This window comes from Excalfactoria chinensis, chromosome 1, assembly GCF_039878825.1.
Source record: "Excalfactoria chinensis isolate bCotChi1 chromosome 1, bCotChi1.hap2, whole genome shotgun sequence".
Lineage (NCBI taxonomy): Eukaryota > Metazoa > Chordata > Aves > Galliformes > Phasianidae > Excalfactoria > Excalfactoria chinensis.
Window position 1 is genome coordinate 67,281,907 of NC_092825.1, and position 15,183 is coordinate 67,297,089.

A 15,183-nucleotide genomic window follows, 5' to 3' on the forward strand; every position below is an offset into this window, starting at 1 on the left:
CTTCAGACCAGTGCTCTTCAACATCTTCATCAGTGACACAGATGCTGGCATCGAGTGCACCCTCAGCAAGTTTGCAGATGATACCAAGCTGAGTGGTGAAGCTGAGACATTGGAAGGAAGGGAAGCCATACAGAGGGACATGCCTGGACAGGCTGGAGAAGTGGGCCCTTGTGAACCTAATGAGGTTCAACAAGGCCAACTGCAGAGTGCTGCATATGGGCCAGGGCAATCCCAGGTGTTTATGCAGTCTGGGAGAAGAACTCCTTGAGAGCAGTGCTGTGGAGAAGGACTTGGGGGTCCTGGTGAACAAGAAGCTGAATGTGAGCCAGCAGTGCTTGCAGCCTGAAAGGTCAACTGTGTTCTGGGCTGCATTAAAAAAGGGGTGGCCAGCAGGGAGAGGGAGGTGATTGCCCCCCTCTACTCAGCTCTTGTGAGGTCCCATCTAGAGTACTGCATCCAGGACTGGGGCCCCCAGTATGGGAAGGACGTGGAGCTCTTGGAGCTGGTCCAGAGGAGGGCTGCTAAGGTGATCAGAGGGCTGGAGCACCTCTCCTATTAGAAAAGGCTGAGCTAACTGGTCTTGATTATCTTGGAGAGGAGAAGGCCCTGGAGAGACCTCATTGCAGCCATCTAGTACTTGAAGGGAATGTATAAACAGGAGAGAAAATGGCTGTTTATGCGAGTTGATAGTGATAGGACAAGGGGGAATGGTTTTAAACTAAGACAGAGTAGTTTTGGGTTGGATATTAGGAGGATTTTTTTTCCACTCAGAGGGTGGTGACGCACTGGAACAGGTTGCCCAAGGAGGCTGTGGATGCCCCATCCCTGGAGGCATTCAAGGCCAGGCTGGATGTGGCTCTGGGCAGCCTGGTCTGGTGGTTGGCAACCCTGCACATAGCAGGAGTGTTGAAACTACGTGATCATTGTGGTCCTTTCAACCCAGGCCTTTCTATGGTTCTGGGATTCTATGATTTTCCCTAGCCTTGCTCTTAGAAAGTGCTGAATTGTCGAAGTGAATTTTCTGGAGTGTTTTCTACCTCTTGAAAAACATCAGTCAGCTTGGTTAGACATTGGAAATAACATACAATATCTAAAAACAAAGTTCCTTAATGGAAGGCGATGGGCAAACTTCACTATCAGTGCTTACAAGAAGGTAGCCCTCAGAACAGAGATGTGATAGGAACTCTGGATTATCTGCAAAGAAATTTCTGCCAGATAGAAACAGTGGAATATTTTACCTGATGAATGTGAGAGAGATTGATACATGTAACTGTACTTAAAAACTTAATTTAGTTGTCTGTCATCCAACAATTTAAAAGGTGTTTTAAAAATCTCCCAGAACCCACTGCTTCTGGGAGTGAATCCAGAACTTGTGGGGTGAGCGCCCTGGGCGTGTTGTAACTGAGACAATATACGCTGATTCCTCTGCAGATGATTAATTCTGAGTATAGATAAAGCTTTGGAAGTAATGATGGAAATATTCCATTTCTACAAAAAATGGTGCATAAAATTGGGAACATGCCAGGCATATGCACTGCTCCAAGGTCTCAAATACAGTGGGGAAATAAAATAATAATAATAAAAAAAAGAATATATGAGCTAGAAGTTAACAAAATCCATGATATTAATATATCTTTATTCCTCAGGAGAAGTATCTCGATTAATATAAAGGGAATCCTGCAATCCACTTATGATTTTTGTGATACACTACATCCATACTAATAACAAGGTAGTACATGTACAACTGTTTGCAAAAATAAGCCTTTTCCAGGTGTGGGATCTGGAGTTTTCCTCAGTTGTATAGCAAAGTTTCTCTGGTGCCAAATGATGAAGTGTTTGGCTGCTTCACCCAGATGCACTTAGGGCCAGGTTTGCTCTCTTGTTTCTGGAAGAGATAGCATAGTGAGGTTTTGTTTTTACAAGAGAGGAGCTCTTAAAGGTCGCACAGTGCAAACAAGGGCAGAAGTATGTACGCAAGTATTTTAACTCTCAATAGGATGCGTATTTTAATGGTTCCTAGGAATCATAACTGCAAACTCAGGCAAAAATAGCTCCCTTTAGAAATGAACTCTGTGCAAAATTTTATGATTTCTGGGACACTTTATGCATTGCTTTGCAATGTCCTGTAGATGAGTCATCTGTCAGATGAGTAACTTGCCATGTGACATAATACTTTGGAGGATGTCTTCTTTGTTGTGGGTGCGCTGCTCTGAAAGCAATGCCTCCTATTTTATTATGTTAGCCTGCGACATCAGAGGCAGATGTCTGTGGTACAGCAACAGAGACTGAACCTTCCTGCCAGTATTCCACTACATTCTGTTACTGTGTGACAGATAGCAGCAGAGGGGCAGGCTGACAAAACGGCATCAGATGTAGAAGTGCATACAAAGCAAAGGTGTATCAATTAATTCCTCCACACAGGAAAAAAAAATTGCACCCACTTGATGCTTTCTGAATTTTTATGGGGACCGAACAGTCTTAGAGGAAGGAGAAGAAGGGAGAAAAACAGTATGTTAGTGTTGTAGGCAGTGCCAAAGGAAAGAGCAGGGAGCGTGTGGCTGTGAATAGGATTTACTGAGCAAACAGACTAGAATTAGGCAACAGGAAGAAAGGGCAACTGAAATGCTGAATTTTCATCATGGTGGAAATCAATAGTAAAGAAAATCAGGGATGCAGTGGCAATGTTTGCTTTCTTATTTCCTGCCTTTTTGGTGTTTGGGCTTGAGCCTTACTGTACAGTTTTGCAAGAGAGTTATTTATGTTTGCTTATGTTGCCTACAAACCTTGGCTTATCCAAATTACTCTGCAGTTCTGTTGAGTTTGTAGTTAAATCATTTGTTCTGCTCACTTTGTCTCTGTAAAAAAATTACGCTGTTTATACTACTAAGTAGTATACTTACATAATGCTTTCCTTCCAAACCTTCTGATTCAGGTACTGACTTCTCTCCTCACCAGTGTAACCCAGCTTCTGGCTATTTAATAATACAACTAAAATACTGACCTGAACTTATAAACCCATCAGATTCTTTCTAAATCTAATCACTATGTTCCTGTATAAAACCATGGAATAGTTCGAACACACGGACAGGAGGAATACAGTTGAAATTGCTGGAGGAAGTGTTGCTGTGTCCTTCCATGGTTCAACCAACCCCTGCCCTTCACACACACACACACAAAAGGGGGGAGGGAGGGAGTAGCAGGAGAAGACTGACACATATGAGAAAGCTAGCCTTTAAAATCTAACCACAAATGAACTAATCACAACTGCATTAGCAGATGGAATCTAATTACATTGTTTCTTATTAAAAATGGGAATGGGGAATTCTGGAGTGAGTCACATTGCAATATGACTGAATACTGGAGTTCATAACTTCCACAGTAAATCCAGTGGATTTAGTGAAAGAAAGGTGTGACGTGTTTAGATTATGGAGCCATTTGTGCCTCATCAGAGACTTGGAGCCAGCAAAGTAACGGACTGAAAATTTCTTACAGAAATTTCTTACTGTGGTACATTCAAGTGAAATTTTAGAACTCAAAAGTAGCCTAGTAGCTTCTTGATTTTTCTGTGGAAAGTAGGACCTCCACATTTTACCTTTTCAAACCTTTGAATATTACCTCAAATGGTTAAAGCTGAGGTTGGAAGATACTGCTGTTATAATCCTGCTAGAGTGTCTTGCTTTTGTGTTTCAGTCTCTATGGGCTCCTGCATGAAACCCCGGGTTCTCAAAGGAAAGAACAAGAGATAAGTACCCAAACATCCCTGAACCCTCAGCCTGGATCTGCAATTCTTATTAGAATGATAGGAAACATTATAACAAAGCACTTCATTACAACATGGTGTTACTGGAGTAACATCAGTAAATTCTGTCCATGGAAGAATTGAGTAGGAGTCAGACAGTGTGACAGAACTACATGCAAGGTAGTGCAGAACTTACATGAAATTATGCTCTATGTAGTAAAAGCAGACTGTAGGGAGAACTTTGTTGGTATCTGTCACTTATCACTTGGTCATTTTAAAAGTGAACTCTAATGTGCTGTTGCAGTTACATCCTGAGTTATTTTAAAGATCATGTCACTAAGCTGGTCTTGTGCACATACAGTGCTGGAAGTAAAAACTGAAAGGTTTACTTAGAAAATTCATCTCTATATTTAATCATAGTTAAACTCAAAGTGAACTGACACTGGCTTGTGGAAACATACTTTGAATTTTTGATAGTATCTTTCTTCTTCAATGTATTTTACAAACTCTTCTGCTTACAGAGATGACAAACTAGTAAGATCCAGCCAGGACTGCATTAGAAAAGAGCAAGCAACTATCGAGGAGTAACTAGAAGCTCTATTGTGCATGCAGAAGGAATTTTATCTCAATCAACAAGGGTACACTGGTTTTCTGTTAGGAAGTAAATTAAGATATGAATTTGTTGGTCTGTTAAACACGCTTTCCAATAAGCTCAATACATTTTCATTGTGAGTTTTACTGGTTTGCTTTTCAACCATGAGGATCTGGCATACATATTGCAGGATTTAATTTACCAAAACTTATAAAATAGCTGAAAAATTGGACTCAGTGCCTCCTCTAGCCAAAGCCAACCAGCTGTGCTGCTTATCCTGATTACATCCCTTTAAGTGGTATTCACAGAGGTAGCAATAAAGTCCAAAATAAGCCACTGAATGAATATATTGTTTAGTACACTTGGATAAACATATGGATTTAGTATAAGATGGGAGATTAACCTGAGGCTGAATCAAGTGGTAAGCTTCTATAGTTATTTAAAAGGTGTTCTGCCTGTCACCAGGTTTCTCACTTGCAGCAACAGTACTCACCTTTCCTTGTTGTTTCTTGAAAGAAACTCCTTTCTATTTCAAAGTTTACAGTTCGACACATTTTGCCATTCTCTTCTCAGTATGGCTTTTGCTACTGAGCTTTTCCCCCAATTTTCTTGCAACATTATTTGCTTGTCTCTGTCATACACAGCTTGAATTATAATAATAATAAAAAAATTGTAATTAAAAATGTAATGAAAAAATACACTGTTGCTTATTGCTTTATACTGAAGCTCCTCTTGATTGTGTTTTGTATGACTACGTTTGGATCTTATTTGGCTGGAAAATATTAATATTCTTCATCCTTAGTGACTTTCACAACTCCTTGCGAGCAAATCTAGAGCTAATGTAATTTATTACTGTTGTGATTACTGTTGTTTTTAAATTAGTTATTGCCTAAGAATGTGAAAGGGGCAAGACGTACTGGAAAAAAGTAATAACACTTATGAAAAGGGAAAGGATTTGAGGGCTTTTCTTCACAGATATTTCCTCTCAGTTTAAAATTAATATGAAACAAAGATTATAGGTATCATAAGTCAAGGGGATGGGTCCGACCTTGAGTCAACTCAGGAAAATATTTAGCAAGCCTCTGTGACTCCTATCTACATCTGTAAAAATATTCAGAGATATTCATCAAATTATTTAGTAATACATTCCAACTTTACTGCAAAGCAGTGTCAAACAGCATTCCAAGCACAACAACGCTGGTTTTTCACCGGGGTTTCACAGCACAGTATCACCTGGTTCTTTTAAAACAGAACATGTTTGACTTTCAGGTGTACTGAACCCAAAATACCAGCGTGTTAAACTGCCTTTTGGATGGAGTGGCCTTGGTGAATGGTGTAAGGCAAAAGAGATGGAAGTACTGAAGAGCTTCTCTTAACTCCCTCAAACCTGAATTTTCAGGTGAGACTGTAGTCTCAGTCTTCCTTCTCCCTTTCTGTTCTCTCTGGTCCTGTCCTCCTCCATCCTTCTTTGTGATTATGAGTATGAATGTCCACATTGTTTGTTAAGACTTTCTGGGGATACTGCGATGTAGTAATATAAAAAATGACAAAGTGAGAACTGACATCTAGGGAAGATTACATATATAGTTCACAAGGACACAGTGCTCTTATGTAAACTAGAAGTTAATAACATCAGTGGGGTGAATACAACTATACTTGTAAAAGTATCACAGGATATGGAGTGAAAACCTTTTTTTTTTGTTTGTTTCAGTTGTAAAACTGTCTGTCTTTATCAAAATTCTTCCTAAAATAACGCCAGAATGCCAATACAATTGACATTTAACAGACAAAAGGGAATGTTCATATACACGCATATAACACTTCTGAATGCGCTGACTGCACCCCAAAACAAGAGGGCTGTAGGAAAAAACAATACCATCTACAGCCTACGTTTAGGAAGCTTATGCCAATAAGCACTTCAGAAGTCTGCTACCCAGAACATGGTATCGTGTTATCCAGAAGCGGTACCATGAGTATTCCTGAAAACTTTCATGAAATTAAAATCAGACAATGCCACATATTCAAAATGGTTTTACAGCTGGAACTGGGGAGCAGTTCTTGCTGATAGCACCTTAGTGTGTAGCCTTTGCTCATCTTGGGTTTTCCTTACAAATCTGAGCCCTCTCAGGACATGGCCTAATTAAACACATGGCACTGCAAATAAACCTGGCAACCGCTGCTACACAGTAGAGCGGAACTGAGTTAAATGTTATTAATCAAATGCTATAAATCACAGCGAAGGAACATTTGTTTAGACTTTGCTTTTAAGAGAACTGAGGATGAGAGCTGTAGCTATCGGCTCTCAAACGTGACTAGATAAAGCAGGCTGTGTCTGAATACCTGCAGACAGTACATGCCACCTGCTGTTAGCACGTCCCAGTGCTATGCTCAAATCAACTCAACCCTACCCATGGTCTCCTTGGGAGGAGCGGTGGGGCAGCCACAGGCAATGATCTGTTAGGAACGACAGTACTCTGTCTCCACATTTTACGGGAGTGTTCCGGCGCCTCCTGGGGCTCGCAGAAACAGGTTTCCCCTCAGCAGCTCATCCGCACCGTCTGCGGCGGAACCCCGCTCCTGGGGCTGCTGTTTCCCAGCCGGAGGGGAAAGCTAAGGATGCAGCAGTGTGAGACCTCTACCCTGAGGTAAAGCAGCGGGCAGGGCGGTGCGAGGGGCGCTATGGCGGCGGAGGGCGGGACAGGGCAGCTCGGCGCCGCCCGTTGCAGGTGGCTCGGGGCGGGGCTTGCAGTGTCGTCCGTGTCGCTGCTCCGTGGAGTGCTATACGGATAAAAGCAGAAAATAGAAGCCTAGAATATTGCTGTTGTCAGCGTCATGGGACGCGACTGTTTTACAGATCTTGGCAAGTTACTTGTATGATTATTAAAGCTCAGCTGGATGGGGCGGTGGAATAACGCAGTCCTTTTTCTGAGGAAACAATACGCACTGCCTTCGTGAATCGTTTTTGCACTGTGAACCCTTAATGGAGGACTTAATTTTTCTTCTTAGTCAGATGATTTCCAGACGCAGGCCTCTTGCTTCCAAATGAGCTTTCAGCATGTGAACCTTGGAGCTGGCAAGCAGCCTCGTGAACTGTAGGCTCTGGCAGGGTGCTTCCTTCAGAGACTGGGGTCTGCAGTCTGCCTTTGCCACAACCACACACTGAGATGTGTTTCAAAGCCAAACAAAAGAAAGAAAGAAAATACATCCTTATATTAAAAATAATAATAATAAAATTAAGGAAGAAACATAGCCACACGAATTAATGTAATGAAACCTGGGGATTCCTAAGTGATGATGCTGTAGCCAGAGTTCCTTGCCAATATGCAGTTTGTTATAGGCTTTAAACTGTCTCTAGATGATTGTTGGAGAGTTAAAGGATGTTCTCTGTACTCAGAGATTGTTGTAGAAGGGTGACATTTGAGATCTTATGCCTGATAAAGGATCTTCTAGTGAGGAGTGCCATTAGCAGCTCACTATTCCTGTGTGGGAACAACAAAGATCTGTACTATGTGGATTTCAGGATGGGGAGAGATGCTGATTTACCTGAGTTAAACTGTGAAACAAATGAGATCAGAATCCTGGTTATTTAGGTTCTGTTTTTCTGTATCTGATATATCATATTTACCACGTTGAGCCTAGGTGACATATTTCTGTGGTTTTGTGGATGTCAGACTATGAGATACAATTGCAATTTTTGACAACAGTTGCAAAAAAAGAGTAACTTGAGTGTCTTAGTTCTAGATTTATGTTGGTAGCTGAACTTCTCTTCATTATAACCATGTGCTTTGAATAAATAGATGAGACTTGCTCTGCCTTCTAAATGTATCAGTTTCAGTGAGTTAGGAGGTAGAATTTCATGTCCAATTTCAAGTGAACTACTCACTCATATCCTTCTGCATGATTCTGTTTCTCCTGGGTCATTTAGTGTGACTAATGTGTACAAGATGATAATTTACAGGCTTTTGCAGTCAGGATTGTAGCTGCCCGCTTTAATATTTGTAACCTTGCTTTAGCACAGTCTCTGTGTCAAACTTTACTGTAGAAATGGGAATTGTTAATTGCCTTGATGTTTTTAATTAGACTCCTAATAGTAATTGGTGAGCTTTTTGCTTGGAAAGAAATACGTTTTCTTTTAATTTGTTGTGCCTGTATTATAGCATTTTAAATGTGTAATTTGGTTTATGGTAATAAAAATGTAGTATCTGTTATAGGCTGCACCAAGTTGTGCTACAGAACACACAATACAAAAAACCTGTACATGTAGCTGCTGTTCTGGAAGTGCCTAATATCTCAAAGTGGGTTACATTTTATTTTGTGTATCAGTTTGGTTTTGGACAGGAAGATTTTTCTCAGGAAGATAAATCTTTTTCGTCTCTTCAACAGCAAAGTAGGAGACATTACAGACAGGACCATTTAGTACTCTACTCTTTAGTTAAGATGTGTAAAACAAATATGATTTTGAAAGTATAATCCTTTTTACCTTTGTTCTTTCTTTGGTTTATATTACCTAAAAAATACCATTTTCTGTTCTCTCTTTTTCTGTAAAATAAAAATCTGAGCAGTTATCCGACAATTTTGTGACAAACATCTTGACTGAATACAGAAATAAATGTTTATTTAAAGTACTTCTGGCACAAAAAAGGTTTTTTTTAGTGGGGTAAATTACCAAGGTAACTAGCAGGGGGTTTCTTGTGGCATGTTGCAGATGTGTGTTCTCCACAAACATTGTTGAATCAATTGATTATATCCGGTGACCTTCAAGTGAGTAGAAATGTTGAACCTGCATTTCTGAAATGAAGCCTTGAATATTCAACGATTTTATTTTTAGGCAATACAATAAATTTCTGACCATGTAAGACTTAGTGCTGGGGTAAAACAATCAAGCAAACAAAAAGAAGCAAGAAGACAACAAAACAAGGAAAACCTTGTACTTATTTACTCAAAATGAATAAACATTTCTGTGGGTATGATAAACTCACTTTAGATTAGATACAAATATATCTTAGTTCTGTCTCCATTAACTTCAAAATAGCAGTTGGCTTAGCTAACAAGGAACCATAGCAGTCAGCACTCATATGTTAGCTTTCTTTCTGTGAGTGTGTTACTGAACTGACACAGAGATTGTTGATTAGGTTTCAGAGATGGATTTACCAGAAAGGTCAACAATGTGAACAAACATCCAGTTAACTTGTGTTGCAAAGGTTAATTACGTAACCGTTAGTGAAAATCTGGAAACACAATGGAAAGGCATTGCTGAAAATGGAGCATGAGAACATCATGCCTGAAAGTGTGAAATGATCTTTTAGAAACTGGTTTCTTCACTAATCGTGTCCTTCATACTCAGTCTGTTAATGAGGAATAAATAACATTCTTCTTGAGAGAAAACAATTTGTGCTGAATGTAGAATCATAGAATCATAGAATTACTCAGGTTGGAAAAGACCTTGAAGATCATCAAGTCCAACCGCAGCCTAACCAGTAGCCTATCTCTTAAAAAAAAAAAACAACCACAAAACAATACCACAACAACAAACCTCTGCTAAATCATATCCCTGAGTACCACATCCAAGCGGCTCTTAAACACATCCAGGGATGGCGATTCAACCACCTCCCTGGGGAGCCCATTCCAGTACCTAACCACCCTTTCTGTAAAGAAGTTCTTCCTAATGTCCAACCTAAACTTGCCCTGGCGCAGCTTGAGGCCATTTCCCCTCGTCCTGTCACAAGTCAGTAGTGAGAAGAGACCTGCCCCACTCTCACTGTAAGAACCTTTCAGGTACTGGAAGACAGCAATAAGGTCTCCCCTCAGCCTCCTCTTTCTCAGACTAAACAGCCCCAGCTTCCTTAGTCTCTCCTCATAGGGCTGATTCTCCAAGCCCTTAACGAGCCTCGTTGCCCTTCTCTGGACCTGCTCCAGTACCTCCATGTCCTTCTTGTGCTGAGGTGCCCAAAACTGGACACAGTACTCGAGGTGAGGCCTCACCAAAGCTGAGTACAGGGGCAGGATGACTTCCTTAGTCCTGCTCACCACACCATTCCTGATACAAGCCAGGATGCCATTGGCCTTCTTGGCCACCTGGGCACACTGCTGGCTCATATTCAGCCGACTGTCCATCAGCACACCAAGGTCCCTTTCCGTCTGGGAGCTTTCCAGCCACACCTCCCCAAGCCTGTAGGGTTGCCTGGGGTTGTTATGACCAAAATGCAGGACCCGACACTTGGCCCTATTGAAACTCATTCCATTAACCTTGGCCCATTGATCAAGTCTGTCCAGGACTCTCTGTAGTGCCCTTCTCCCCTCAGGCAGATCAACACTCCCTCCCAGCTTAGTGTCGTCTGCGAACTTACTGAGGGTGCACTCAATCCCCTCATCCAAATCATCAATGAAGATGTTAAACAGAAGCGGCCCAAGCACCGAGCCCTGGGGGACGCCACTTGTGACCGGCCGCCAACTGGATTCCACTCCATTGACCACAACTCTCTGGGCCCGGCCATCCAACCAGTTCTTCACCCAGCGGAGCGTGCACCCATCCAAACCACGGGCAGCCAGCTTCTCTACCAGAATGTTATGGGGGACAGTGTCAAAGGCCTTACTGAAGTCCAGGTAGACCACGTCGACAGCCTTTCCCTCATCTACTAAGCGGGTCACCTTGTCATAGAATGAAATCAGGTTAGTCAGGCAGGATGTAATAGGAGGACAAAGGAATTACCAAAAATGTAATGGGTGGTAATGTGTGCCTGCAGCCCAGAAGGCCAACCATATCCTGGGTTGCCTCAAGAGAAGTATAGCCAAAAAGTCAAGGGTGACAACTCTGCCCCTCTATTCTGCATCCAGTTGTGGGGCATGCAACACAAGAACAACAAAAAGCTCTTGTTCTAGACAAGGCTTACAGAGATGATCTGAGGGCTGGACCACCTCTCCTACAAGGACAGGCTGAGAAAGGCCTATTCAGCCTGCTGAATATTCTTTCCAGACAAATGAATCACTGGTTCACACAGTAGAATACATTCTACGATTCTAACTCCTTCCACTTTAATTGCTTCCATAATTGCCATAGGACGTGATTAGGCTGTCTGTCAATCTTTTTAAATTGAACTCCTGCTCTAATCAGGTCATTGAACATTAGCTTTCTCGAGACCCTAATGGGTCCAGATCAGATTACTTTTGAGGTCGGTCTCCAAGGTTGAGGCCATAGGTGGACCTCTGACCTCTCCAACACCATTCAGACATTGTGCCTGGCCCATCAGTGCTCTGTCTCCCCCAGATCTGCCACCAATTGGGTGGCCTGTTATATTATGACCTCTGAGGCCACCAGGGAGTTCAGTATGGATACCGAAGTTCCATACTGATGTGGTGGGGCTTGTTGAAGGATGAGATCTCTCATTCCTGCTGAAAATTTCATCATACCTGGACTTTCAAAGGCATTCTTGTTGACTGCCTCTTTCATACCTAATTTTATAATATAGTTTTGTAAGCCTTACATAGATGACAATAAACCTGTGCTTAAAGGCATGTCATTTTTATTTGGCTACATTATTTGGCATGCAGCCATCAGTCACTGAATTAATGAATGGTGGGAATCATCATCACTAAGGACAAGGAAAAGGCTGAGGTTCTCACTGCTTGCTTCAGTCTTTAATAGTCAGATCAGTTATTCTCAGTGTACTTGTGTCGACCCTTGTAAACTTAATGGGGTTCAACAAAGCCAAATGCAAGCCGCTGCACTTGAATTGAGGCAATCCCAGATATGTGTAGAGACTGGGAGAAGAAATTCTTCAGAGCAGCCCTGCTGAGAAGGTCCCAGGGGTCTTGGGAGGTGAAAAACTTAATGTGAGCCAGAAGCGTGTGCTTGCAGCCCAGAAGGCATACTGTATCCTGGGCTGCATAAAGAGTGGTGGTCAGCATCATCATAGCACTACTGTTATCCACAAGTATTTTCTTTGTGAAGTATTTATTTTATCTGTGTTGGTTTTGTTTTTGTTTTATTTTAGCCATCTTACAGACAGGGTTGCCTTAAAGTTACCTCAGTGCTTAGAATACAGTCAGAAGAGACAGAACTTGGAATCCATTCCACCCATTTATCAGTTAGGTGAAAGAGTAACGTACTGTTTTAAAGCCCTATTCCAATTATTACCTGAGTACAATGAAAGAACTAACCATACAGCTAGACATGTTTAATGATGTTTGTTTCCGTAGTCCGCTGCAGATTTTTTTTTTTGAACTTTTTTATTTAGAATAAGATAGCTACTGAGAACAATCTTTTGCCAATTTACCCTGTTTTCTTCATGCAGTGTAATGAAGTTGATAGGACATTCCTGAAAAACACTGTAAGCCCGCTCTCCTTCTCTCCATCCTTCACACCAATACAAGCACGGCAATGCCTAATAATTAATACAAAGGAATTAAACTTACTCGTGGATTATGTTCAGAGTAAACTTTATTTAATGGAATGCGGCTACAATGGAACTATCTGATAAACCTTTGTATACAGCGGGGTGGATACATTTATGTCATTGTAGTGCTCTTCCTAGGAACACTCTATCTACTGTTTGCAGAGGTCATTCCTTCCTTATGTAGTAAACTCAACTGTAGTGTGCAACAAGCACTGTATTAGCAACACATCAAAAGGTCTAATAACAGCCACGGGGAAAATGCCTAGGGAATTTTTTCCAGGATACATCAAACCTCTGGAGAGATGAGCTGAGCTGTTGTGAAGCTGACTATTTTCATAATGCTACAGTGGATAACTGATGTATTACAGTCATCACAAAAGTCAAGAGAAAGCCCCAGCCATATTCCACTATCTTGTTATTTTTCTCAAAAAAAGGAAATGATCTCACCTGAATGTAAAAAGAGGCAGCTACAACATAAAAAAAAAGAAACTGTAAAGGTCTTGAGATCAGTCCAGTGTTGGCATGCACCAGAGTTACTACTAAACATACCTCTTCTCATAAATTAACACAAATCTTATGCTCCATAATAGTGTGCTTATCATTCATCTTAAGGCAGCAGAACAAACACAAACTTGAAGAAAATGCTTTTTTTTTTTTTTAAAGGTAAACATGTATCTATTAACCACTAATGGCCACATTCAAACTCAGATCTTTAACAGTCAGTTGTGAACAGAGTTCTACCTGCCGCCTGGCCCTGAATCCATCCATGTTTTATTCTAAAGAACTGCGTTTGTGATTCTCTGTTTCTTCTTCATCCTCTGGATACTGGGTAAGATCCAAAGTCAGTACTCGACTGAACACATAGTCATCACGCTGAAAAGGGGAAGGATCATACAATTTAAAACATCTGAAATCAGCATTTAGTAAGTGACTGTGATACAGAAACAAGCTTGAGTTACCAAAGTGATCTTTTCATCAATATATGTAGTTATTTCTAAACACAAAGTACTTCAAATCCAACAATACTATTTCAATACATGTTTCAATGTATTAAGATGTTAATCAGTACTGCAACAGAATCCGCTTGCATTATTTAACAAAAACGTAAGTAAGAATTGTTACCTCTGGACACACTCCAATCAATGCATCTGCTTTGGAATAGAACTCTTCTTTTAGAGAAATAACTACCATTTGAAACTGTTTGTGTGCCTGTTCCCTAATGAAAATTGATACCTTTGGAATGAAGACAAATCAGTTAGTTCTGGTAGACTCAGACTGTGCTGTAATTACTATAATTAAGCAGTGATGAAGAAATAACTGAACTACATTACATCCAGCAATTCATTTATGAAATAAGTACCTGAATACATAAATTGCACTGTCTTATGGGAACACCTCAGATTTGCTGCTTTTTGAAAATGTATAAGAAAACTATCATTCGCTTTGATGTATAAAGCTACAGAAGAACATGACATAAACTACTTTTCATTGGCACTAAAGCAATTGAAGGGAGCATATAAAGTTTACTTGCAGATCACTGCAACGTAGATTTTGCTCATTCTGAAATGAATTTGATTCATTAGTTTTTACTAAGACTGGCATCGCTGTTAATACTGTTAGAAATATACCTTTGTCTTATTTTATCAAGAAAGCAATCATTACATAGTAAAAAAAAATCCATACGCATGTGGAGATCTTTTTCCCCCCTAGAATGATGTCTACAGTTGGCAATACTTGTATTTTGCTGCACTGTATTCCATGCTACTCTATTGTACTCTATTCTACTCTAATCTTCTTGCCACCCTCCTGCAAAAGCTACCATTCTGCGTGGATTAAAAGGACAAGAGAGACCAACTTACTTTATCAATGTTTGTGTTATCCAGGGCAGCATCTATCTCATCTAAAATAAAAAATGGTGCAGGCCGAAAACTGTAGAAGAAAATACAGTATTTTGCATTGAGATGCAAAAATATTGATAAGTGTTCTAATTACTTTGAGTCATACTACCAAAAAATTATTCTGATAGAGCATAATGACAGGTAAAGAATGTAAGTATTAGGATAGCATACTGGCAGACTCTTAACACATGTAAGTACGCATTCTTCCTATCAGTTATGCAGCCAAGTACTTTATAATACTGAAATACTTTACCTGTGTACAGCAAATATGAGAGCCAAAGCGGCCACAGTTTTTTCTCCTCCTGACAAACTGTCCATTGGCATAAAACGCTTTCCAGGTGCCACACAATTAAAGCCTATGCCTTCCAGATAAGGCTCCTCAGGATTTTCAGGACTAAGGAATGCCTGGAAATGCATACATTTCAATATTAATAATGACACTTATAGAACTGTTGTGATGTGTATTTTTTTAGACTTTTAAATACTGACTGAGCTATGTTCGAAGCTGATAAATCACCTTCACTTGTAGGAACATGTGAACTCATTATTATTTGTGTACAT

General features: G+C 40.6%; 2 protein-coding genes across 2 annotated transcripts in view; one reads left to right on the forward strand and one right to left on the reverse strand.

The window, feature by feature from the left end:
• The first annotated feature begins 6,957 nt into the window (after window positions 1–6,957).
• Window positions 6,958–15,183, forward strand: part of RIBC2 (RIB43A domain with coiled-coils 2) — a 52,593-nt gene continuing 44,367 nt past the window's right edge. Inside the window, exon 1 of the mRNA XM_072333814.1 lies at window positions 6,958–6,976. The gene's annotated coding sequence lies outside the window, so the exon portion shown is untranslated. The remainder of the gene's footprint in view (window positions 6,977–15,183) is intronic.
• The window catches only part of SMC1B (structural maintenance of chromosomes 1B), a 30,266-nt gene continuing 28,578 nt past the window's right edge, over window positions 13,496–15,183 (reverse strand). The window contains exons 22-25 of the mRNA XM_072333801.1: window positions 14,876–15,027; window positions 14,584–14,653; window positions 13,847–13,957; window positions 13,496–13,597 (exon numbers count right to left, since the gene is read on the reverse strand). Of these exons, the coding sequence (XP_072189902.1) occupies window positions 13,496–13,597; window positions 13,847–13,957; window positions 14,584–14,653; window positions 14,876–15,027 (435 nt within the window). The remainder of the gene's footprint in view (window positions 13,598–13,846; window positions 13,958–14,583; window positions 14,654–14,875; window positions 15,028–15,183) is intronic.